The 19,022-nt window shown below is 42.3% G+C and overlaps 1 protein-coding gene across 2 annotated transcripts in view; it reads right to left on the bottom strand.

Moving 5' to 3' along the window:
• The window catches only part of ERBB4 (erb-b2 receptor tyrosine kinase 4), a 525,424-nt gene that overhangs the window by 155,753 nt on the left and 350,649 nt on the right, over window positions 1-19,022 (bottom strand). For both annotated transcript variants that reach the window (XM_056496724.1, XM_056496723.1), the window contains exon 4: window positions 9,851-9,985. In XM_056496724.1, the coding sequence (XP_056352699.1) occupies window positions 9,851-9,985 (135 nt within the window). The remainder of the gene's footprint in view (window positions 1-9,850; window positions 9,986-19,022) is intronic.

Here is a 19,022-nt window from a genome sequence, read left to right as displayed (position 1 = left end):
CAAAATATATTTCTACCTATTTGAAACAAAACTGATCATTACAAAACATTACTTGGGCCACAGAAGCCCTTTCTCTGTTGAAAAGCAATGGTTGGACATATACTCTGATATTTAGATTTAGTGTTTGCAATAGACAAAAAATTAATGGAAATAATCATACAAATGTCAAACTGCAGTTTCCTGGACAACCTTCAGTTATCAGAGATCTGCTAGGAGGTGATGCTTTGGGCATGATGGCACTGCCATGTAGGTGTAAACACTGCAGGGGGTGTGAAGGGACCAGGAGGAACACCCTGAAGCTGCCCTGGGTTTGAGCAGACCAGAGCCCTTTAGCCAGGCTGTCCACAGAACAGATAGACCTAACAAAATCCTTAAAAAACAAGTAAGAATGGCTTGGGGTGGTTTTGTATTTGGTGAAGGGAGCAGAACAGTGTGCTGGGAGAAGCCAGCACTGCCTGTGAGGCACCAGCCAAGCCCAAGCGAGCAGGGGCTGGGACAGGCAGGCTGGGAGGCACACAGCAGCTTCCAGACCCTGCAGACACTATTCAGCAGCTGATTTTATACTCTGTCTTTCCTCCCCCTTTTCCCAAGCAGCACTTTGAAGGCAGGTTGTGAGAGCAGCTGAAGCTTGCTGTGAGAGACCAATCCCTCCCACCCACTCACTACAAATCTGGCAATCACCATGCAATTAGGCTATTTTAAATATCTGGATTATTTGGGGGTTGTTTCCTACTTTCAAGAGTGTGATAAACAAGCTGCCTGTAATGGAGAGGAATGCTTTCATTCAGCCTGGAAGTCTCTCCCTTGTGCAACACACTGCTCAAACACCAAGCTGCTCACAAGCAGGTGCTGTGCAGTAATACATTATACACACACAGGTTGCCATTAACAGATAAGCACTTGCCAACAGTTGCTGCACACCACTACGTGGAGCCCTGCTTCAATTCTGCATCTCCAGAAGCACTGTACTATTTTATACATCAGCATGGCAACCTCTGCCACTTGGTGAGTGACTTCCACCCCACAGCTGATAAAAGAAGGAAGATACTCAGTGAAACTGGCCAGCACTTTGACAGGGATGGGGTTGGTTCTGCAGCTGTGTATTTTTTTGTTTATATTTTTGCAAAATATATTTCTCAGTGCCAAGAGATGCCCATGCCTGAGACTTTTCAGAAACTGTTAATGCTGGTTTTCTCTGTGCCCTCCTCTCTGTGCCCATGACTTCTAGAAATCCCCATGCCTGCAGCAGTTACTCTGCTGGGCTCTGCAGCATACAGAGTTCTGTCTCTCACAGCATTATTTTTTCTTATTTGTGTTCATTACTTATTTTTTATTCAGTAACTCAACTATTTCCAACTATTTTTGTCGTATTTCCATCAGGTGCCACGTCTGCTTGCCTTCCAAATCTGTTTCAAGGGCAGTCACCAACTGACAAATCCCTTCTGAAAATGCTGGCTGAAGGTATTTACTAGAAAGTTAAAGTGATTCCCTTTATTTAAAACACACTGTTCTGGGTTGAGGAAAAAAACATTACAAGTAACTTCAAGCAGTTCAGCTTGCCATTCTAATGCAAATCAAGTTCATTGTATCACTAGATTTCATGTATTCCTCCATCTTCAGATATATCTGCTTGGCAAACAATATTCTTCAAAATCAAATTTTTCTGTTACTGTATTTGCCTTTCAATTCCAGGTAAATGAATTCTGTCTGGACTAGAGATTCCTTAATGGAAGGAAAAAACAGCTTCCATGTAGCCTGAACAAAAGGCAGATGTGGGACTTTCTGTCTATCTGATATAAATTTCCTTTCCAGCTGAGATACCCATAAAACCTTAACTGCTGCTGAAGTGCAGTGCTGTAAGCCCATGAGGTGTGTGCCACATGGAAGGAGCTTTCACAGAACAGTTGAGTTTGTGGCTTTTTATGGAAAAGAACATCTTCTCCTCCTGGTTTTGCCATGGTGATGCTGGTGGCAGGGAAAATGTTCTATACCCAGACCACCTCTCTGCCAAGGCCCTGTTTGCTGGTCTCCAAACATACATTTAAAATGTTAATTGAGCTCCAAGTAATAACCTCAGTGAAAGGCTATAATTTAACAAACTCTGCAATAACAAATGTCTTCAGGGTATACTTTCTGCAATGCCATTTTCTCGGTAGGTAGTTTCCAATTTAGATGTACACCAAAAATGATACACTAGCTATTCTGAAAGGTGGCTTTAAGCTTGAATTAGTCACTTCCCTCTCTTCTTTTCTTTTCTTTTCATCAGCATACATAAATATACTGCTGTTACTCTGGTCTTCTTCAGAGCAAAATCCTTGTGCTTGGAAAATCACAAAATACTTTGTAGGAATAACTGGACAAAATGTGGTTATCTCATCTGTGTCCTAGCAGCAAGGGCTGGGGGGTTGGTTTGCAAATACTCATGATTTACATGTAATTGTTTCCTGTTACAGAAGCACCCACTGGTCTGAAGGAAAGCTTTCCCTGTACTTTTATTTTTGCTGCATTCACCTCTATTCAATCCTTGCTAACCAAATGGTTTTTTTACAGCTGAGAGAAAGGACTCCATCCTTTTCCTGCTCTGACCCAAAGCTCCATATTTCACCAGTGTGGCTGTGGCTTCCCAAGGGCAGCAGGAAGTCTTTTGGGTGGCCCAGTTGAAAACCCTGGTGTGGACATGAACAGCATTTTATAGAGTTTAGGCACAGCACACCTGAGACCTGGTGTAAGGTCAGGACTTTTGGGAGAGATTGCAAGGATCTGACAAACCCCTATTCTTCATAGCTGTCACATAATTAATTCAGAGTTAAACAGCAAATGGTCTGACCTGAGTATAAATTTCCAGACAAGTGGCTTTGTGTAAAAACGATCCTTTTCTAATATTGCAGCTACTGGTACAAAAGCTGAGTTACTGTGCTCTGTGAAGAGTTACAAGGTCACTACTGAACATTAAATCAAGGGGCTTCCCACCTGTCAGGCCTCATTCTGTGGCTGCAATAAATGGCTGTACACAAATTCAGCCACATCCCTTGCCAGCAACTCCAAAGAGAGACTCCTAATACCCAAGGGAGAATATAAAGCTTGTCATTTATACAAAATTCCCTGCAAATATCCACTCATGCTTCTTGTGAAACACAGCACAAGGTTACAGCATATATGCTGAAAAGAATGTACATTGTAAATCCATATGGCTGATTTTCTCCTATAACAATTTAAAAACAAATTAAGGAGCTTCTGGCCTTAAAGTAGTTTGACATGAAGACATTTCTGCTGAACTAAATTTCTACCAGATTGTTCCAATTTCTGTAATATTTTAAAGAAGTGTTTTTCAGAAACCCTATTAACTCCTTTTGCTAGCATGTGGAAAACTGCCAGTACAACATGGCCCAGTTATTGGGGCTGGTGGGGCAGGTTAACCTGAAAAAGCAACTCACAAAGAGAGTGTGGCAGAAGAAATTAAGAAAAAACAATTAAATTACAGAGCCAGCACTGACTCCCATCAGCCCAATACAGGGATAAGAGTGTCAAACTGAGCTGTAATGCTTCCAAAGACACCTGCTCCCAGGTAGGGTCACTGGCAGCTTGCATTGCCAGGAGCACAGAGGGCTGACTTCATAAGCAGCTACACAGCTGGGAAGTCCATTTTTTGTTCCTTTAATTACAATGCAAAGCACTGGCTAAATGGTAAACATTTAATTAGATTTGTCTCTATGTTTCAATATTAATAAAACACATAAAAAATGCATTAAGACCCAGCTAATTGGGGACTCTCCAGAAGTAGCTGTAAATGAGCAATTATAATACAATTGGGGTGTTGTTCCCCAGGGATTCCTAGGACTGACACTTCTTAGTATTCCAGACAAAGGTTTAGAAATTATTAAACTATCCCAGGCAACAAAGTGTACAGATGACAGGAAGAGTGAGATCCCAGCAAATTACAGTGAGGAGCAGCCAGTATCAGAGAGTGAGCCAGGCTGGGGAGTGAGCTGGAGTCACTCACACCAAATGACCTTTATAGAGCCAAATATAAGATTGAATATTTAAAACAGAACACACAGGCTGTATTTGCTGGGGAAAAAAAAAAAAAAAAAGAGAGTCTCTAAACCACACAGATATCAGAACTGCCTGAACACCAAATTCCTCACATGAAGCTGAAACACAAAGGATATAATTTTTACTTCCATTGCTTACATGAGGAATAAAATTCCATGCATGCTTTGGCTTCCACTTTCTAAAAGCAAACTGAATAATGCACAATTTACATTGACCAGCAATGAAAATTACTCTGGGGCTGGAAAGAAATTCCTCCTTGTGAGAGATGGGAGAGCCTGTATCTGTCCAGCTTTTGGAAGAAGACCAGGAGGTGAGCTGATGAGACAAAAAGCTGGCTAGGAGAGTTCTTTGAGCCAGAGAGACAAAGTGGAAGATGCAACATCTATGATTTAAACTGGTGCTCAGATCAGAGATAAAGGCAGCTGGTATTAATCCCTTTAATATTAGGAAGAAACCAGCTTCTGGAGGGACAGCTGCACTTGTGCAAAGCTCCAGAGCAGTGCCAGGAGAGTGCACAGAGCACCAGAGCCACTGGAACCTCACAGCCAGGTTGGAAGACACTGAGCCATTACTGAGCTAATGATGTTCTAAGGCTCTTTTTGCCCTTGAAAAATCTATGTATCAACATGCAGAGAAGTTTTGGAAGAGCAGAGTTTTCAAGCAGTGTTTCCCTGGAATACACCATGGGATTTATTGAGTCACAGGCACACCCCTGAGGCCTTTTGTGCCTGTAACCCTGCAGCAGTGCTTCTGCACAGCTCTGAACTGGGGTGTTCTCACACCACTGCAATTAGAGACAAAGCAATGACAGAGGAGCACCACGCTGAGAAGAGCAAGGAACTGAGATTGTTCTGCCTGAAAAAGTACCTTGCCAAAAATCCCAGCTTTATTCACAGCTGACAGGCACTCAGTTAAAAAGCCAGACTGACAAAGGGAATTTTTTCAGAGATCTCACTGCACTTCAGAGTCTGAGCAGAAACTTGAGTTCAAGAAAATACTTTACGATGGATTTAATTTTCACAGAGTTTATTTTGCACAATTCTGGGCACATACCAACACAACAGTCCAGTGTTTTTTTTTTAATAACTCCTTGAAAAACAACTTTTTTTTTTTTTTAACTTGAAAATGGAGAGTGATTTTTGCATTCATATTAACCAAACAGTCACCAGCTCTATCATGAACAACCATCCATAGCTTCAGTATGTTTAAGGCATTATTGACTAATTGGAATACATGCTGTTGGCTATGGAAGTGATCTCAATGCAACAATTCAACCTCCACAAGCTTTTCTGTGAAACAAAAGCTCCAAGTATAGCTCCTCTGAAAATTCTGATTTAATACTATGGTCTTTGTCAAACCCTGACAAAATGTGAAGCTTGTCCAGCTCCTGCTAACAACAGAACTGAGGAGAACATTGAAGACACAGATGAAAGCAGCCAGATTTTCACTAGACTCTCCCAAAAGAGAGCTCTTCTAATCTTGAGGCATTTTAGCCAAGAAGCTTAATTCTTTTTCTCTGCTTTATTTATTTTCCCTGCTGGGAGCTGCACCTTGGGTTTCTACCTCTGAAGAGCAGAGCTCCAGCTCCTCAGTTAAGGGACTGAATCCAAAAAGTGGATGTGCTTACAGGGGAATAGGCTCTTGCAAAGCAAGGCTTCAGCATGTTTGCCCAATGCTTGAATTCATGGATTTTCCAAGGAGAGAAAACAGATTTTCAGCGTTGCAGAAACAATTCCAGCATTGTAAACCTAAAGAGAAAATGTTGTTCCTTGGAGAGTGAAGTGCTTTTGAGATTCCCACTGCTATGTGCTTAGCTCAAACCCCAGGCTGGCAGCACAGGACTCAGGTAAACAGAAGAGAAAGCTGCTTTCAAGTCACAGCTAATTCCAAAAGCTTCAGCTCCAAGACTGCAGCATGGGAAGGTGGTGCAAGCAGTGAATATTCCAGTGTGTGTGTGTCAGAGGCTGTGTCCTGGGAGAGCTGCAGCACTGTGGTCCCTGGTGCAGGGTTTGTTTATCTGAGTGGTGACTCCTGTGTCACTCACAGGCCTCCAGCATGAGCTTTGCTGCCTGCATTTGATCAGAGCTTGGAGAAGAAAGGAGGAGCAGAGCTCAGGATTCACGTGGCTGCAGTATTTCTGGTGGTGTTTCAGACACCATGGCCTTTTCAACTGGCTCCTTGGAGGTGATGTGACAATGAGAGCCTGTGAGAAGGGAGTCAGAGGAGCTTCATTCCCAGAGTTCACTGGCCATGTTCTCTTCTCTCCAGCACTGATGTGAATGAAGGAGATTGCCAGAATTGGCAGACCCCAGGTATGAAACAGGCACAGAGGCAGGGGACTGATTTTACTTCAGAGCATCTTCTTGTCACTCCACCCTTTTGCCTTCCTGTGCTGATTGCACTGGAGCAGCAAGAGAGGGCTGAAGTGAAATTATCCCAGCAGTCAGACCATTATCAGCTTTTCCAGGGGGCTGGGGAAGGGAATAGCATGGGCACCTGCAGTGCCAGCTCCCTGACAGGGCTGCCCTGAGCCCCACAGCTGCTGGTGTGCCTGGTGTGACACTGCATTCACATCACCCTGCTGCAGTCACTCTGCCAGGCTGGGCACTTGTTCTTTCAGACATGCAGGCACCTCTGGGGAGGTTTCATGTCCTCTGCTGATGGCTGGAAACAACCTCAGTGATGCCAGAGCACCAAACTGTGTCTGAGGCTGCTCCTGCTGGAATGTTGAGGCACCAGATTCTGACACAGCCTCTGTCCCTGGATGTGTTCTCTGCCAGGGACCACTCAGTGGAACAGCCCTAACAATTCCTGGGGCATAAGGTACCCTCCAGTCCTGCCAGGCATGGCTAAACATGGCACACGATGCTGCTAGCCAGGTCTTACAGCATCTCACACTCCCACAGACTTCCCTAAATTACTGCCAGGATGGACTTTGGGTAGTCCAAATAGGATATTAGGAAGAAATTTTTTATGGAAAGAATAATAAATTATTGGAATGCTTTGCCTGGGGAGGTGGTGGAGTCACCATCCCTGGTGTGTTTAAAAAAAGACTGGATGTGGCACTCAGGGCCATGGTTTAGTGGAGGTGTTAGGGCAGGGTTGGATTCAATGATCTTTGAAGTCTTCAACCTGGTCATTCTGTGATTCTGTGATACTTGCTGAGCTTCACACAGAAGGTTTGGTTGGTTCACATTCCCTCCTACAAAGGTTTATAGATAAACAGTAAAACCCAGCACTTCTTTCCAAAATATTTTGACATTGGGATACTTTCAGTAATGCCAAATGTACTTCTGTCATTCCATTTGATTTAGCCAAGATATCCATTGGACAGGAGACACCTGAGCTTAAACAGCATTTAGTGTTTAAGTCTCAGGTATTTCCTATCCAGTGGAAATACACATGCTGGATCCAGAGAAGCATGAGTCACAGTCTGTGCAGAAAAAAAATCTTTGTAATGCACTGAGCATCATTTGCAGCAGTGGAGAAAAGCAAGGCTGGGCACAGCTAGCAGGTTGTGAAAAGTGACATGTGAGCCAAAACTGAGAAGCATATATCTTATCTAATAACATTTCTACACCAATTTCCAGGGTTAAAATTCAGTGTTCATTTCTCCAAGTCCTATATGTGTGCATAGTACATGCATGCACCCACACACAGATATTTAATTTTTTTTTTAAAATTTAATTTTAAATTAAAGACTATTTTAAATGGTGGTTTCTGTACCTGAGTTCTTTGTTAACCAAAGCCTTAGGACCTGTTTAATGGCATTTGTTGGCTTTTTGTATAATGGGATTTATATTTTCACCTATGTAAGCTGTGAAGACCAAAATGGTTTGAATTAGCTAATTTAATCAAATTTCACAGGACTCATGAATTGTACTGAGATGGGATCGAGTTTCTCAGAAGAGATGTATGTTTATTAAATTAAATACAGTCCAATTGTCCCTTTATACACTGCTTCAGCCCAAGTAAGGAAAAACAGAGTAAAAATTTGGGTGGCTATCTTAATGAAGCTGCCTTAGTATGTAGTTCTCAATCATCATTGAAATCATGCTGTTTATCTTATTTATCAAGCACAAAATGTTCCTTCCCTATGTTTCAAAACAACTGAAAAGGAATAAAAAAATAATTTGAAGAAAACTTGCTACATATATTCTTTCATCTAGCTGTGTGTGAGTGCTAATATTTGATTTCTTTGCTGATTTGAAAAGTACCCGGAATGGATCTTCTTCCAGCTCTTCTGGAGTCACCAGCAAAAGTTCTTTTACCTCAAAAAAGATAGTATTGATGTTGGTTGCTTTGTTAAAAGAGCAGAAGCATTTGTCTTGAAGAACTGGGAAAAGTTAAAAGCAAACCCAGTAATAGAAAAAAAGCAGAGTAAGAAGCAAGTGTTGTTCTTGAAGCAATGACTCATAAAAGGGTAGAGGCATTCCCACACCTTCAGAGGTTTCATCAGTTCTGCCTAGAGCCGATCATCAGCAGTGATGAGGGTTTTAAAGGTGCAAATAGGAGAGCTGGCTGCAGTGCAGCTGTGCCAGGTTTCCAGCCAGAAGGCAGCAGTGATGAAGCTCTGCCCTGGAGCTGGGATGTCCAGGAGCAGTGCAGCTTGGCAGGCTTGGAGGAAGTCTTATCTCAAGTGCTCTGGTGTTAAGGGGAACAGATGAGATATACAAAAGCAAGCCAGCCTTCTATAAAATCTATAGCACCACAAAGCACCTGGTTAAAAGCAAGGTGCTGCTTAGAAATCATGGGGACTCATCAAAGGGTCCCTAGCCAGAGTCTCAACATTTATTTTTTTTTTTAGTTCCCAACATACAACAGAAGAAATGAAGTGTTTCTTAGCTGTAGTGAAAGCTAGAGAGGCAATCAGTCTTTTACACATCCTCAAGGGACACCTTCAGGTGTGGAAAGCAATCCAGAATGTCCCCATATCTGGATGCTCAGAACAGTATGTCTGCTGTGGTGCCACCTTTGACACCTGATACAAACTTCTCCCCAGCCTGTCTCTGAATTTCAATGTTGGTACATCCTGAGGGTACTGTTTAACAGCACAGCATTCATTCTGAATGCACTTTACTCCATTATGGAATATTTTGCTTAAACACTCTGTATCCCTGTCACCACCATTCACTACAATTCATTATTGCTGCAAGAATAAGAATGATTCACTGAAGGCAAATAATTCTTGGGAAGGGAAATAGAGAAACTCTAAGTACACAGATATTTCAAGGTTGGAATGGAAAGCATTTAAAATAAAAAAAAACATGGTAAACACAGAATGATTGGTTATATTGTGAAGAACACTCCATCTCTGCAAATTCTCTCTCTCTCTTCAGCAATATACACACAAGACAACAGGATAACTATTTCTTTCAGGTTCACTTCTCATCTAAAGTCAGCATATCTGTGAGCTTTTACCATAATTACTGCAGCAGCTAATTATGATGCCCTAGACAGACCATTGTGACTCAAGGACCAGCCTGAGCAGAACAAATGCAAAGCAAACAAGAATGTCTGTGCTTCCACAGCACCACACTGGCTTCAGCAGCAAAAAAAACAAAAAGAAAATGCAGAGGAGAGAAAAATCAGAAAATGTTCACAAATCCCCTCCACAGACACCGTTTTTGAGAACAGACTAAGTGATCCTCCAAGCAATAGACAAACAGAAAAATGCAGAAAAAGGAAGTTTACCAATGTAATTCTCCGTAAGAGAGGATCAGGGAAAACTTGTGGCCACAGTTATCCTGTTTCATGCTGAGGGGATGACAAGGCTGAGAATCAAAGCAGTACTTACATCCTGAGCTGCCATTTGTTGGAACCAGAGTGAAGTTGGAGGCCCAGGGGTTCCTCACGATGTCTTGCCAATGAATGGTGTCTGCAAAGCAGAGGAATTTGTTCTGCCCAACATACACCCCTCCATTCAGGATCTCTGTGCAGAAGAACAAGAGAACAAAGGACTTGTAAGGCTTCAGACAGCTGGTTAAATCTATTGCTAAATGTGTGTTGGAGAGAGGGCACAAAATTTAGAAGCAAAAAAAGAAAAATTCTCACTGTAATCTCATTTAATAATCTGAAAACGGGAGGACAAGCAGCTCACAGTATTTGTAAAATGGAACCCTTTATTCACATGCTGAAGAAACCAGGTGAAGACTGACACACAGTTTACCTTTTGTTCCAGTGTGATCATGTATGGAAGAGTTCTGTATTTTGTGGGTAAAATAACCTTCAACACTTAAATGACTTTAAAAACACAAGCAAAAACACTATACAGCATTTCATTAATTTGCAGAAATGCTTAAAACTTAAAATAAAGAATCATGCTGTGATGAGCTCACAGGACATGAGAAGGGTCAGCACAAGATTTTTTTTTTGTAGTTTTACTACAGCCTGTGCTGCTGTAATGCCATCATCCAAAACACCCAAACACTCCATAGCAACAATCCAAATCTCAAACACATCTCCTATGGACATGCCTTGCTGGAAGCTTTGTGTCAAAGGGAGATGGTTCTTAAACAGGCAAAAGTTTTGGGGCTCTTCTTAGGTTGTGTGTTTTGTTGGGTTTTTTGGGGTTTCTTTTTATTTTCACATTTATAGCATTTTATTTAAACAAACCTATCTGTTGTCCTGTCTCTAAAGACTTGATTCATCAAATCTCAACATAAAAATGATCCTTCAGTTGTTGGTTGTAGCACCAGTGTTTTCTCTGGAGCAAAAACTTTTTTTTTTTACCCCTTAAACCCTTGTTCAAATTCACAATTCCTCTACTTAACCTGTCTCTTTTATTTCCAAAGCAGGAGACAATGCATGTGACTTTCATGAAAGATAACAGGAGCTATGAGTCTAAAACCTTCAGTGTCAGATCTCCAAGGCTCAGCAGAGAAATGCTGAAGGTTAGTTACTAATGGCACCTTGGAGTGACATGAAGTGGAGCTGCAGAGCCAGGAGTGCCACACTTCTCACAGAGAATGAAGATTAAGGTAGTCTGATAATTCTCATCTGCCTTAAAAAAACCTTTAAAAGCTGTAGTGAGAATGTAAATGTTTACATACACCACAGAAGGAATTACTGTGTTTTGTTTATTTTTTTAAATTTCAGGCTTTACAGCACACAGCATGTAAATGAGGCAGCCTCCAATCAAGGAATTTATTAAATAAAGGATCATCTGTAAATACATCTTTCCACCATATTAATCAGCATTACTATTTCTTAGAAACCTCTGGTTTAAAAGCTTGGCTTTTCATTGAAAAGGAGCTTATAAATGAAAACAATGATAATAATCTGATACAGAAAAAGAGTCCAGATTAGAGATATAGCAATGATCTGTCTGTATAATATTCTTATGATCACAGAAAAAAAACCAAAAAAAACATACAGCATCTGTTAACAATTTTGCTCTGGGGAGAAAGGGAGACTTAGAAGTACACCTGAAATCATGATTAGAAATTATTTCTCTGTGTTGTCCCAGCTACAGCAGATTACCTAATCCATGATGGCCCATATTTTGATTAAAAATAGCAGAAAATCAATTAAAAACCTGTAAAATCTGTATTTATAGCTTCTTAAACACACACACAATTCTACATAGTTCCTCTATCAGCTGGCACAGTGAACTGGATTAATTTCTGGGTTTCAAGAGCATCCCCTCATGGCAATACCTATCCAAGTTTCTCTCCTGCTAGGAATTTTGACACATTCTTGTAGAGCAGGATCTCAATCTAAAAGCAATTCTAATAGTTTCAATTTGTGGAGAAATACTTTTTTTTCAGCACAGAGGTAACCAGGAAGTGAAGCCATCACCTTCCACGGTGTTTACTAAAAGTAACCACAAAAAATGCTCTGACTTGCCTCATCACTGAATAGCAAGTGCTGTTTCTGCTGCTTTTTCCCAAAAATGGGATACAGTACCTCCATTTTCCCTGCACTCACCCTTTTTCACCAGTGACAGAATTAAAGTTTCCAGGTTATTGATGCTCTGAGGTGCAAACAAAACTGAGTAATATCAAAGGTGGGCTCTTGTGGATATTAAGCAACACTGAGCTCAAAGTTTAGCACAATCTTTAGAGCACTTGTATTTGACTCTTCCTGCTCTCTGGGACCCAGATTAATTTCCACCCCACCTTCCCAATCCAGCCTGTTATTCTGCTTTTCTTTACAGCAAGCCCTCAGAGCATGTAAATCAGCACAGATGCATTGGCTTCACTGACTTCAACTCAAAATGCATTTTGCACTTCTTTGCCCTCTCTTAGCAAGAACAATGCCTGGGAAGAGCTAATAAACCCTATTGCATGTTAAGCAAATGAAGCACAACTGTAATCAATATACAATGGAGCTGCTGCATAATGAACTCATCATCATCAAGTCATCATCTCATTTTAATTTACAGCCCTGAAAGTGAGAGATAAAGTTAAACAATGAGCAGGAGGAGAAAGGCAGGATCTCTGTGCAGGCAGGCTAGCAAAGGAAGCCAGGCAAAAAGAGGTTTCTTCCCCTGTGTGCAACACCTGAGGTGCCTCTTTGCTCAGCTCCTCCCAAAGCTGGAGCAGAAGAGAGAATGGCAAATCCCTGAGTAAATTTTGTGAACAAAGAAGCCAGTTCCTGCTAAAGAAGCCCAAAACAACACTGCTCAGAGTGAAACATGTATTAAATACCATTTGGAGGGTATTTTTGTCTCCTAAAACAATTTTTTTGTGACACTGGAAAACTGCTAGTCCAAGTATGACCCTGCTAGTAGCAAGTGCTACCCTTGAGCTTCCACCCTGCTCAGGGACATCAAAGGAGCAAAAAGGGATTTCTAAGCACAAGACCCACTAGCTTTCACTGGGAAAAGAGGTCCTAGAGGTGCCTGACAACTTTGGACATCTTCACAGTACCACAGTCTCCTGGTTTGGCACCAGGGCTCCAGCCCCATGCCTTGAGCAAAGGAATAGCACCAAGGGCTTTTGCCACTTGATTCTGAAGTGAATGACAAATCTTATCATCTTCCTCATTAGAGCTACTCTAGTGGCTTAAAAAGCAGTATAATTCTGCCACCAAAGTTACATGAAAATAAATCAGCATGTGTCCTTGCCACTGAACTCTGTCATTACTTTGCCTATTACTCTCAAATGATTGTGAGGAACTTATATCTGCAGATTATTAAAATTCTCTTAAATGGTTATTTACTCAGGAAGCTAAATGAGAAATGTATTATCTGTTGTTATAGCTGCTATTTTCTTGCTTTCAAAAGCCTAGTGAAACATTCCCTCAGACTTTGGTGACCTACCATACAACACTAACAGAGAAATGGAAATGTACAGGTCTCTACCAACCAAGAAACACAAGCATCTCCCACTGAAGTGCCAGGATCACAGACAAGTACATTACATACAGTTCATACTTTGTCAAGTTCAAAAAGGGACTCAGAGTTTGACTGGAGTCACTGAAAACATATTATCAGCCACCAGAAGCATAAAATCACTGCAAAGGGACAGTGGCTCTGCAAGAGTGGTGTCTGCTCAGAGAGGGAAACCACTTTTCTTCTTCCATCTGTTAAAAGGGCATTTTATGGAGCTGACTTTTACTTTTGTGTACAGTGTAATCCCTCATGGTCTGTAATCCAATTTCTAATGTGGGTTAAATTGGCAAAACATGTTCTCATTCTGTAATGTATCCTGGAGTGAAAGTATGTTTGTATGCAGTGGGGGTTGTAAACATCTATTTAGCTGTAGAATCTAAAAGTTCTCTGAAATTGTTACAGAAATGGTTATAAAATGGCTATTGCTCTTCCAGGTTGCAAATTGAAAGCTCTTCTCTGGTGCTACAAAACCAGCTGGCACCAGGAACTGGAAGATGGCATGGTGAGAGGGAAAAGAACTGCTCTGAAGTGGGCAGGGAAAGGGGGAGGGAGTTAATCAGGAAAAACTCTGGGGCACTTCAAAAGCAAACCAGAATATATCTTACACCTTTCAAGCTGACTGGCTGTGAAGGAAGCAGCTGTCTTTTAAGCCCACCATGTACAGGTATATCCTGCAGGTTTGTGTTATATAACACATGTTGACAACACCTGAATTTCCAAAGTCAGCCTCTCTAGAGCAGAAGCATCTTTGCAGTGCTCCATCTTTACCTAAACACCCTGCTGATGGGGATCTCCTCTCCTCTTTCACCCAAGATGCTGAACGCATCATCTGAAAACAGCTTAGGCTGGAAATTTCATGCCAAACCAAATCTTTTGATCCCTCAGCATAGTTCATTGCTGATGACCCACTGGGAAAGCACTTCAGGTCCATCATTAATAAGCTCTGCCTTAAAGGGTAATGAGAACTGGGTGCTTGAGGAGACAATAGCTCATCCATCATCAATCAAGATCTGAAGTTTTTATACAGATGATTTAAGAAGAGTTGGACTGTGCAAAATTGAAATGTCACATTTGTATTGGGAGACGGGGGGCGTTTGGTAATGAAAATGAGAGTTTTAACCTTCTCCATTTCAGCTCAATGACCATACTCTAAAGCTCATGGATGTGGAATCTGTGTCCCAGCTAGAAGCCCCAGACAGCCTTCGATCTCAATTATACAATTTCAAGTGCAGTTTATTTGGGTCATTAGCTGGAAGTCAGTTTCAAGGCTTGATGGTAACAGCAAGATATTCTTTATTTCTATCAAAAGCAATCAGTGTTATGTGCAGCCTGTGGGTTTGTACTTCCAACTGCTCAATAACTAAGAACACTGGGTTGTAGAACCTGAGCATAAATCTTCTCATCTTAGCTACCTGTTTTGCTGTTTAAATAAAAATTGATCATTTTATTTACCTTCCACTGAGTTGGATGGGGTACCCTTCCCATCCCAGAGGTGTGTGAAGACAGGCTGACATGGTTCTTGCAACCATTTTAGCTCCTTCATTAGAGAACAGGCTCTGGGCCACTCTTTTTTAGCCATGTCCCCAAAGGGAGTATCTGTTTCATGAACAGCTTCAGCCAGAGAAGACATCTCTACTTGGGTTATTCCTCTCTCTGTGTATGCCTTGAATTATTCCTTCTCATGGCCTTATTAAGATAAGACTCCAAATAATTTGCCTGGTTAACTCTGTAAAAGGATAACACACTGCAGAATATCCTACCCTTTGGGATGAACACCCCAGAGTTACAAGGTTTATTTCTGGGAAGTGCCTGTGTGTGTGTGCAGGTCTGTGTCAGGCTGCTGGACACCATCTCACCTTTCACCCTGCACCAGATATGTCAGAGCCCCAAAGGGTCTGTGCAGGGACAAAGGGCAGCAACAGCTCAATCCAATAACACAAATCCCCTACAACCATCCCAAAGGGAAGAGAACACCTGGCTGTGAGCTCAGTTTAGGATGTGCTTCTGTCCTGTTCTGAAGTGTAATTGGATTTTTCACACAATACACCTAGCTTGTGCTGAAGGAAATGGTCTCTGTCCCCAATCCTGCTAGATTCACTGATCTTAGTGGTTTCTCCCTTTAAGCCACCTTCCAGTGAGCACAGCAGGTTCTGCCTACTTGGACCTTGATTCCCTGAAATACCCAGACCCAGGTTCACATCTAAATCCTTCCCCTCCACTCTGGAGGAGGCTTTCTGCTCTGTAATAAATACTCTTCTTTGACCAGGGAGATTCAAATCAAGGTTCCTTTTGTTAACCACAGCCCTGCCATCAGCATTACATGTGCTTGATGTTAAATAAGCAGGCAGACACGACTGTCTGACCAGCCCCAGCTCTGCAGGTGCAGCACTACCTGTTTACAGCTTTACCCACCTCATTCTTTTCCCATCAAGAGCTTTTCAAAAGCTGTTTGACCCTGTTGACTTTGCAGGTGAGGAGCTCTCCTGTAACATATTGGCTCTGTTACAGGGATAATAATTTTCAGGATGAGATGCTAATTGCCTCACTTTGTCCAGTCAAATCCTGAATCTGGTGTTAGAAGCCAAGTGCCTTGAGTCACTGTTTACTCAATATAATTCATGGGGTTGACAGGTAGATTAACAGATATAAACCTTACAACTGGAACAGTCCAAGGGGCTTCCTGTGGGTTGCTCCAAGTCAAGGAAAGAGACAGAACAAGCCTAAAGAAGTGATGGCTGGGGAGGAGGGACCTCTGACTGCAGCCTGCCTTTACCTAAAGGAAGCTTACAGGGGAACACAGGCTCCTCTCAGAAGTGCCCATGGACAAGAGGCAACCACCTGCAACATGGGAAACACTGATCAGAATTCAGAAAAGTCTTGTTCCCAGCTGAGTGTGGTTAAGCACAGCAGCAGACTAATCAGAGAACTGGTGCTATCTCCTAATCTGGAGATTCTAATAAACAATGAACAACCTGATTCTTGTCTGAAGTTACCTTGCTCTTAGCAGAAGATTGGACCAGATGACCTCCAGATATTCCTTCCAACCCAAATATTTTGTCCTTCTACAGTTATTAATCACCTACTGCCACAGTACTCACAAGACTCCATTAGCAATCCATTCTCTCAATGTGTATGAAAGCATACTTCATTTTAAACTTTTACCTACTGCTAAGCATTTGGTGATACAAAACAGCCACCTGGAAGATGACACATATTTAAAAGTGCATGTATAAAGAAGAGCTCCAGTATTTGAAATACAGAACCTACATCACTGTCACTGTTCCCCATTTCATGCAAAGGGGACATGTGGACTGAGATGAAAGACATAACTTTGGTTAGCAAAAAGAAAATTGCATTCATTTAAGTCACAGGAGTGAATCAGTGATGAGTTTCAAGCTGCTGTCTAGGGAGAGAAAGACACATGGCTGGCTCACCCCAGAAGACAGTCTTGTGCTCAGTGAGTATCCCAGCAGGCTCCAGAAAGCCTGGAGGCTCTGACAGATACCCCAGCACTGGAATTTATTTCTGCTGTCTGGTTATCTTTAACAGTGAGCATCCTACAGGACATAATCTGGTGTAATGACCCAAAGCAGCTGTATCAGCGCTTGCCTTGCTGTGTCTTTCACAACACAACCCTTGTTTTCTGCATCAGGCACCCTCCAAATTTGTTCAGTGAAGGCTGAGCAGACCTCAGTGTCACTTTGTGTGTCCCTTGAAATGCTACCTATGCTCCATAGCACCACACCGACCAGCTGACACCACCCAAACCTGACTCACCACGCTTGTTTCACGTTCATTTTCCCTCATCATTTCTCCAGAACTTTTGCAGTGATTGGAATGTTTCTCCAGGTGAGTGGCCCCTGCTCCTGAGGGAGACAACATCCAGGAGAACCTAAAGCACTATGGGGAAGCAGTGGAGACAGAGTCCTACTCCAGGACAGAAAAAGAGGAAACTGATGCTTGGCTTCACATAATTGATATGAGGTCCACTGAGCCAAACAGAACTCATAAAGAAACCAGCCCTCCATTGAAAATAACTTACATTTCCCATCATCTCTGTGGGCCAAATTTGAGAAAACGGCACTGAGATAACTTACTTTTTTTTTTCCCTGAAGTTTTTGCAAAGTTCTCACAGGATATTCATGTCATTTCTTCAGCCAGGATGAGGCTGCATTCTTTGACTGCTTCACTTTTGTATTGCCAAGACAGATCCAAGCATTTAAAAGCCCCTCCTTGCCAGGACATTTGCTATGTAGTATTTTGACCAAATGATCACATAGTGCTTCATGTGTCATCCCTTCCATCAGCTGAGATATGGAACTGTGAGGCTGCCTTGTCCCTATTCTCCTGGCTTCAGATTTTTCTCTGATAGTAAATGCTGCATGGCAGTGTGTCTGGCACTGCTGTGCATCCAGGCCAGCTTCCCAGATGGAAGTCAAGCAGCAGTAGGAGCAGGAACCTCAGCAGGGGCATCTGAGTGCAGCAGGGCTTCCCTGCAGCACCCCCCAGAGCATCAGCTCTGGCATTGTCTGTACTCTTTTGGCTTTATCAACTCTTTTCATACAGCCCCTGACTAACCCAGCAGAAGCTTTCTATCCCAAGCACATCTGGCACTCAGGGCTTAAACTTGGCAAACAGACTGATGGCCTTCTGTCTTGGAGTGCAAGTGCCTCAAGTACATCCTGATTGGCATCAACAGGCAGAAATTCCTTCTCTCTTTGAAAATAATAGTCAAGATCTGGATGTAGTGGTACTTTCCTCCATTTTCTGAAAGGCTGTGCAAAATTACTGGCTTCATAGAGCCCTTCTCTTTCAAAACTGTCATAATGTGGGCTTGGAATAATTCTGGAAGGGTGCCCAGACCCACGTCCAGCTGCATCCTGAATTTCAGTACAAGTATTTGCATACAGGCTAGTAATTGGCATGCAGCTGGTTTTATGCCAGCTCCAGCAATTGCATAACCCAACTAATCTTTTCTCTGGGCTCGAAAGAGGAGTCTGTGTCTGCTGAGCTTAAAATTTCTGGATGGGATCTGTTCAAGTATGCTCTCACATTTCTATGCTATGCTGTTAACCTCTCCTGAGATACAGTGCTGACTCTTCACAGAGGAATTTTAATTGAAATTTGTCTGAGGTAGGAGGTGCCTTTCTCTGGCTCTCCTGTGCAGAAACTGGATGAATGACATGAAAATCCTCCTCCTGCACAGAGGATGGTGGAGGGACCCTTCCTTGATTCCTACAATGTGTAAAACCTTGGATCGCATTTGCCCTCCCTGTGGTGTGGCTGGGGACAGATAACCAAAAGAAGGCCTGGAAAGTGAGGGACATGAATGTTAATCACAGTAATCAGTATGACCTTCATTGTAAGTCCATAGGTTTGAGAAGGTCTGAGCTTTTACTATCCCAACTCCTATTTTTTCCCCTTTAGCTGCCACAATGGCTAAGAGGTCTCTGTCAGTCCTGCTTCTTGCTTTTGAATGCACATTTCAATCAGGTTTCAGATCTGATGGGGTGTCAGGGAACTGTCTACACAGCTCACACAGATGACATGTTCCTGCTAACAGCTTTCCATCCCCCAAACTCACAGGCTTGCTGTCATGGTCATATTTGACCACACCTTTTTGACCTTATTA

Source organism: Oenanthe melanoleuca, chromosome 7 (assembly GCF_029582105.1).
Source record: "Oenanthe melanoleuca isolate GR-GAL-2019-014 chromosome 7, OMel1.0, whole genome shotgun sequence".
In the NCBI taxonomy this organism is placed as follows: Eukaryota; Metazoa; Chordata; class Aves; order Passeriformes; family Muscicapidae; genus Oenanthe; species Oenanthe melanoleuca.
The sequence above is the reverse complement of the archived record's forward strand: the minus strand, read 5'-3'. Positions and strand labels throughout refer to the sequence as shown.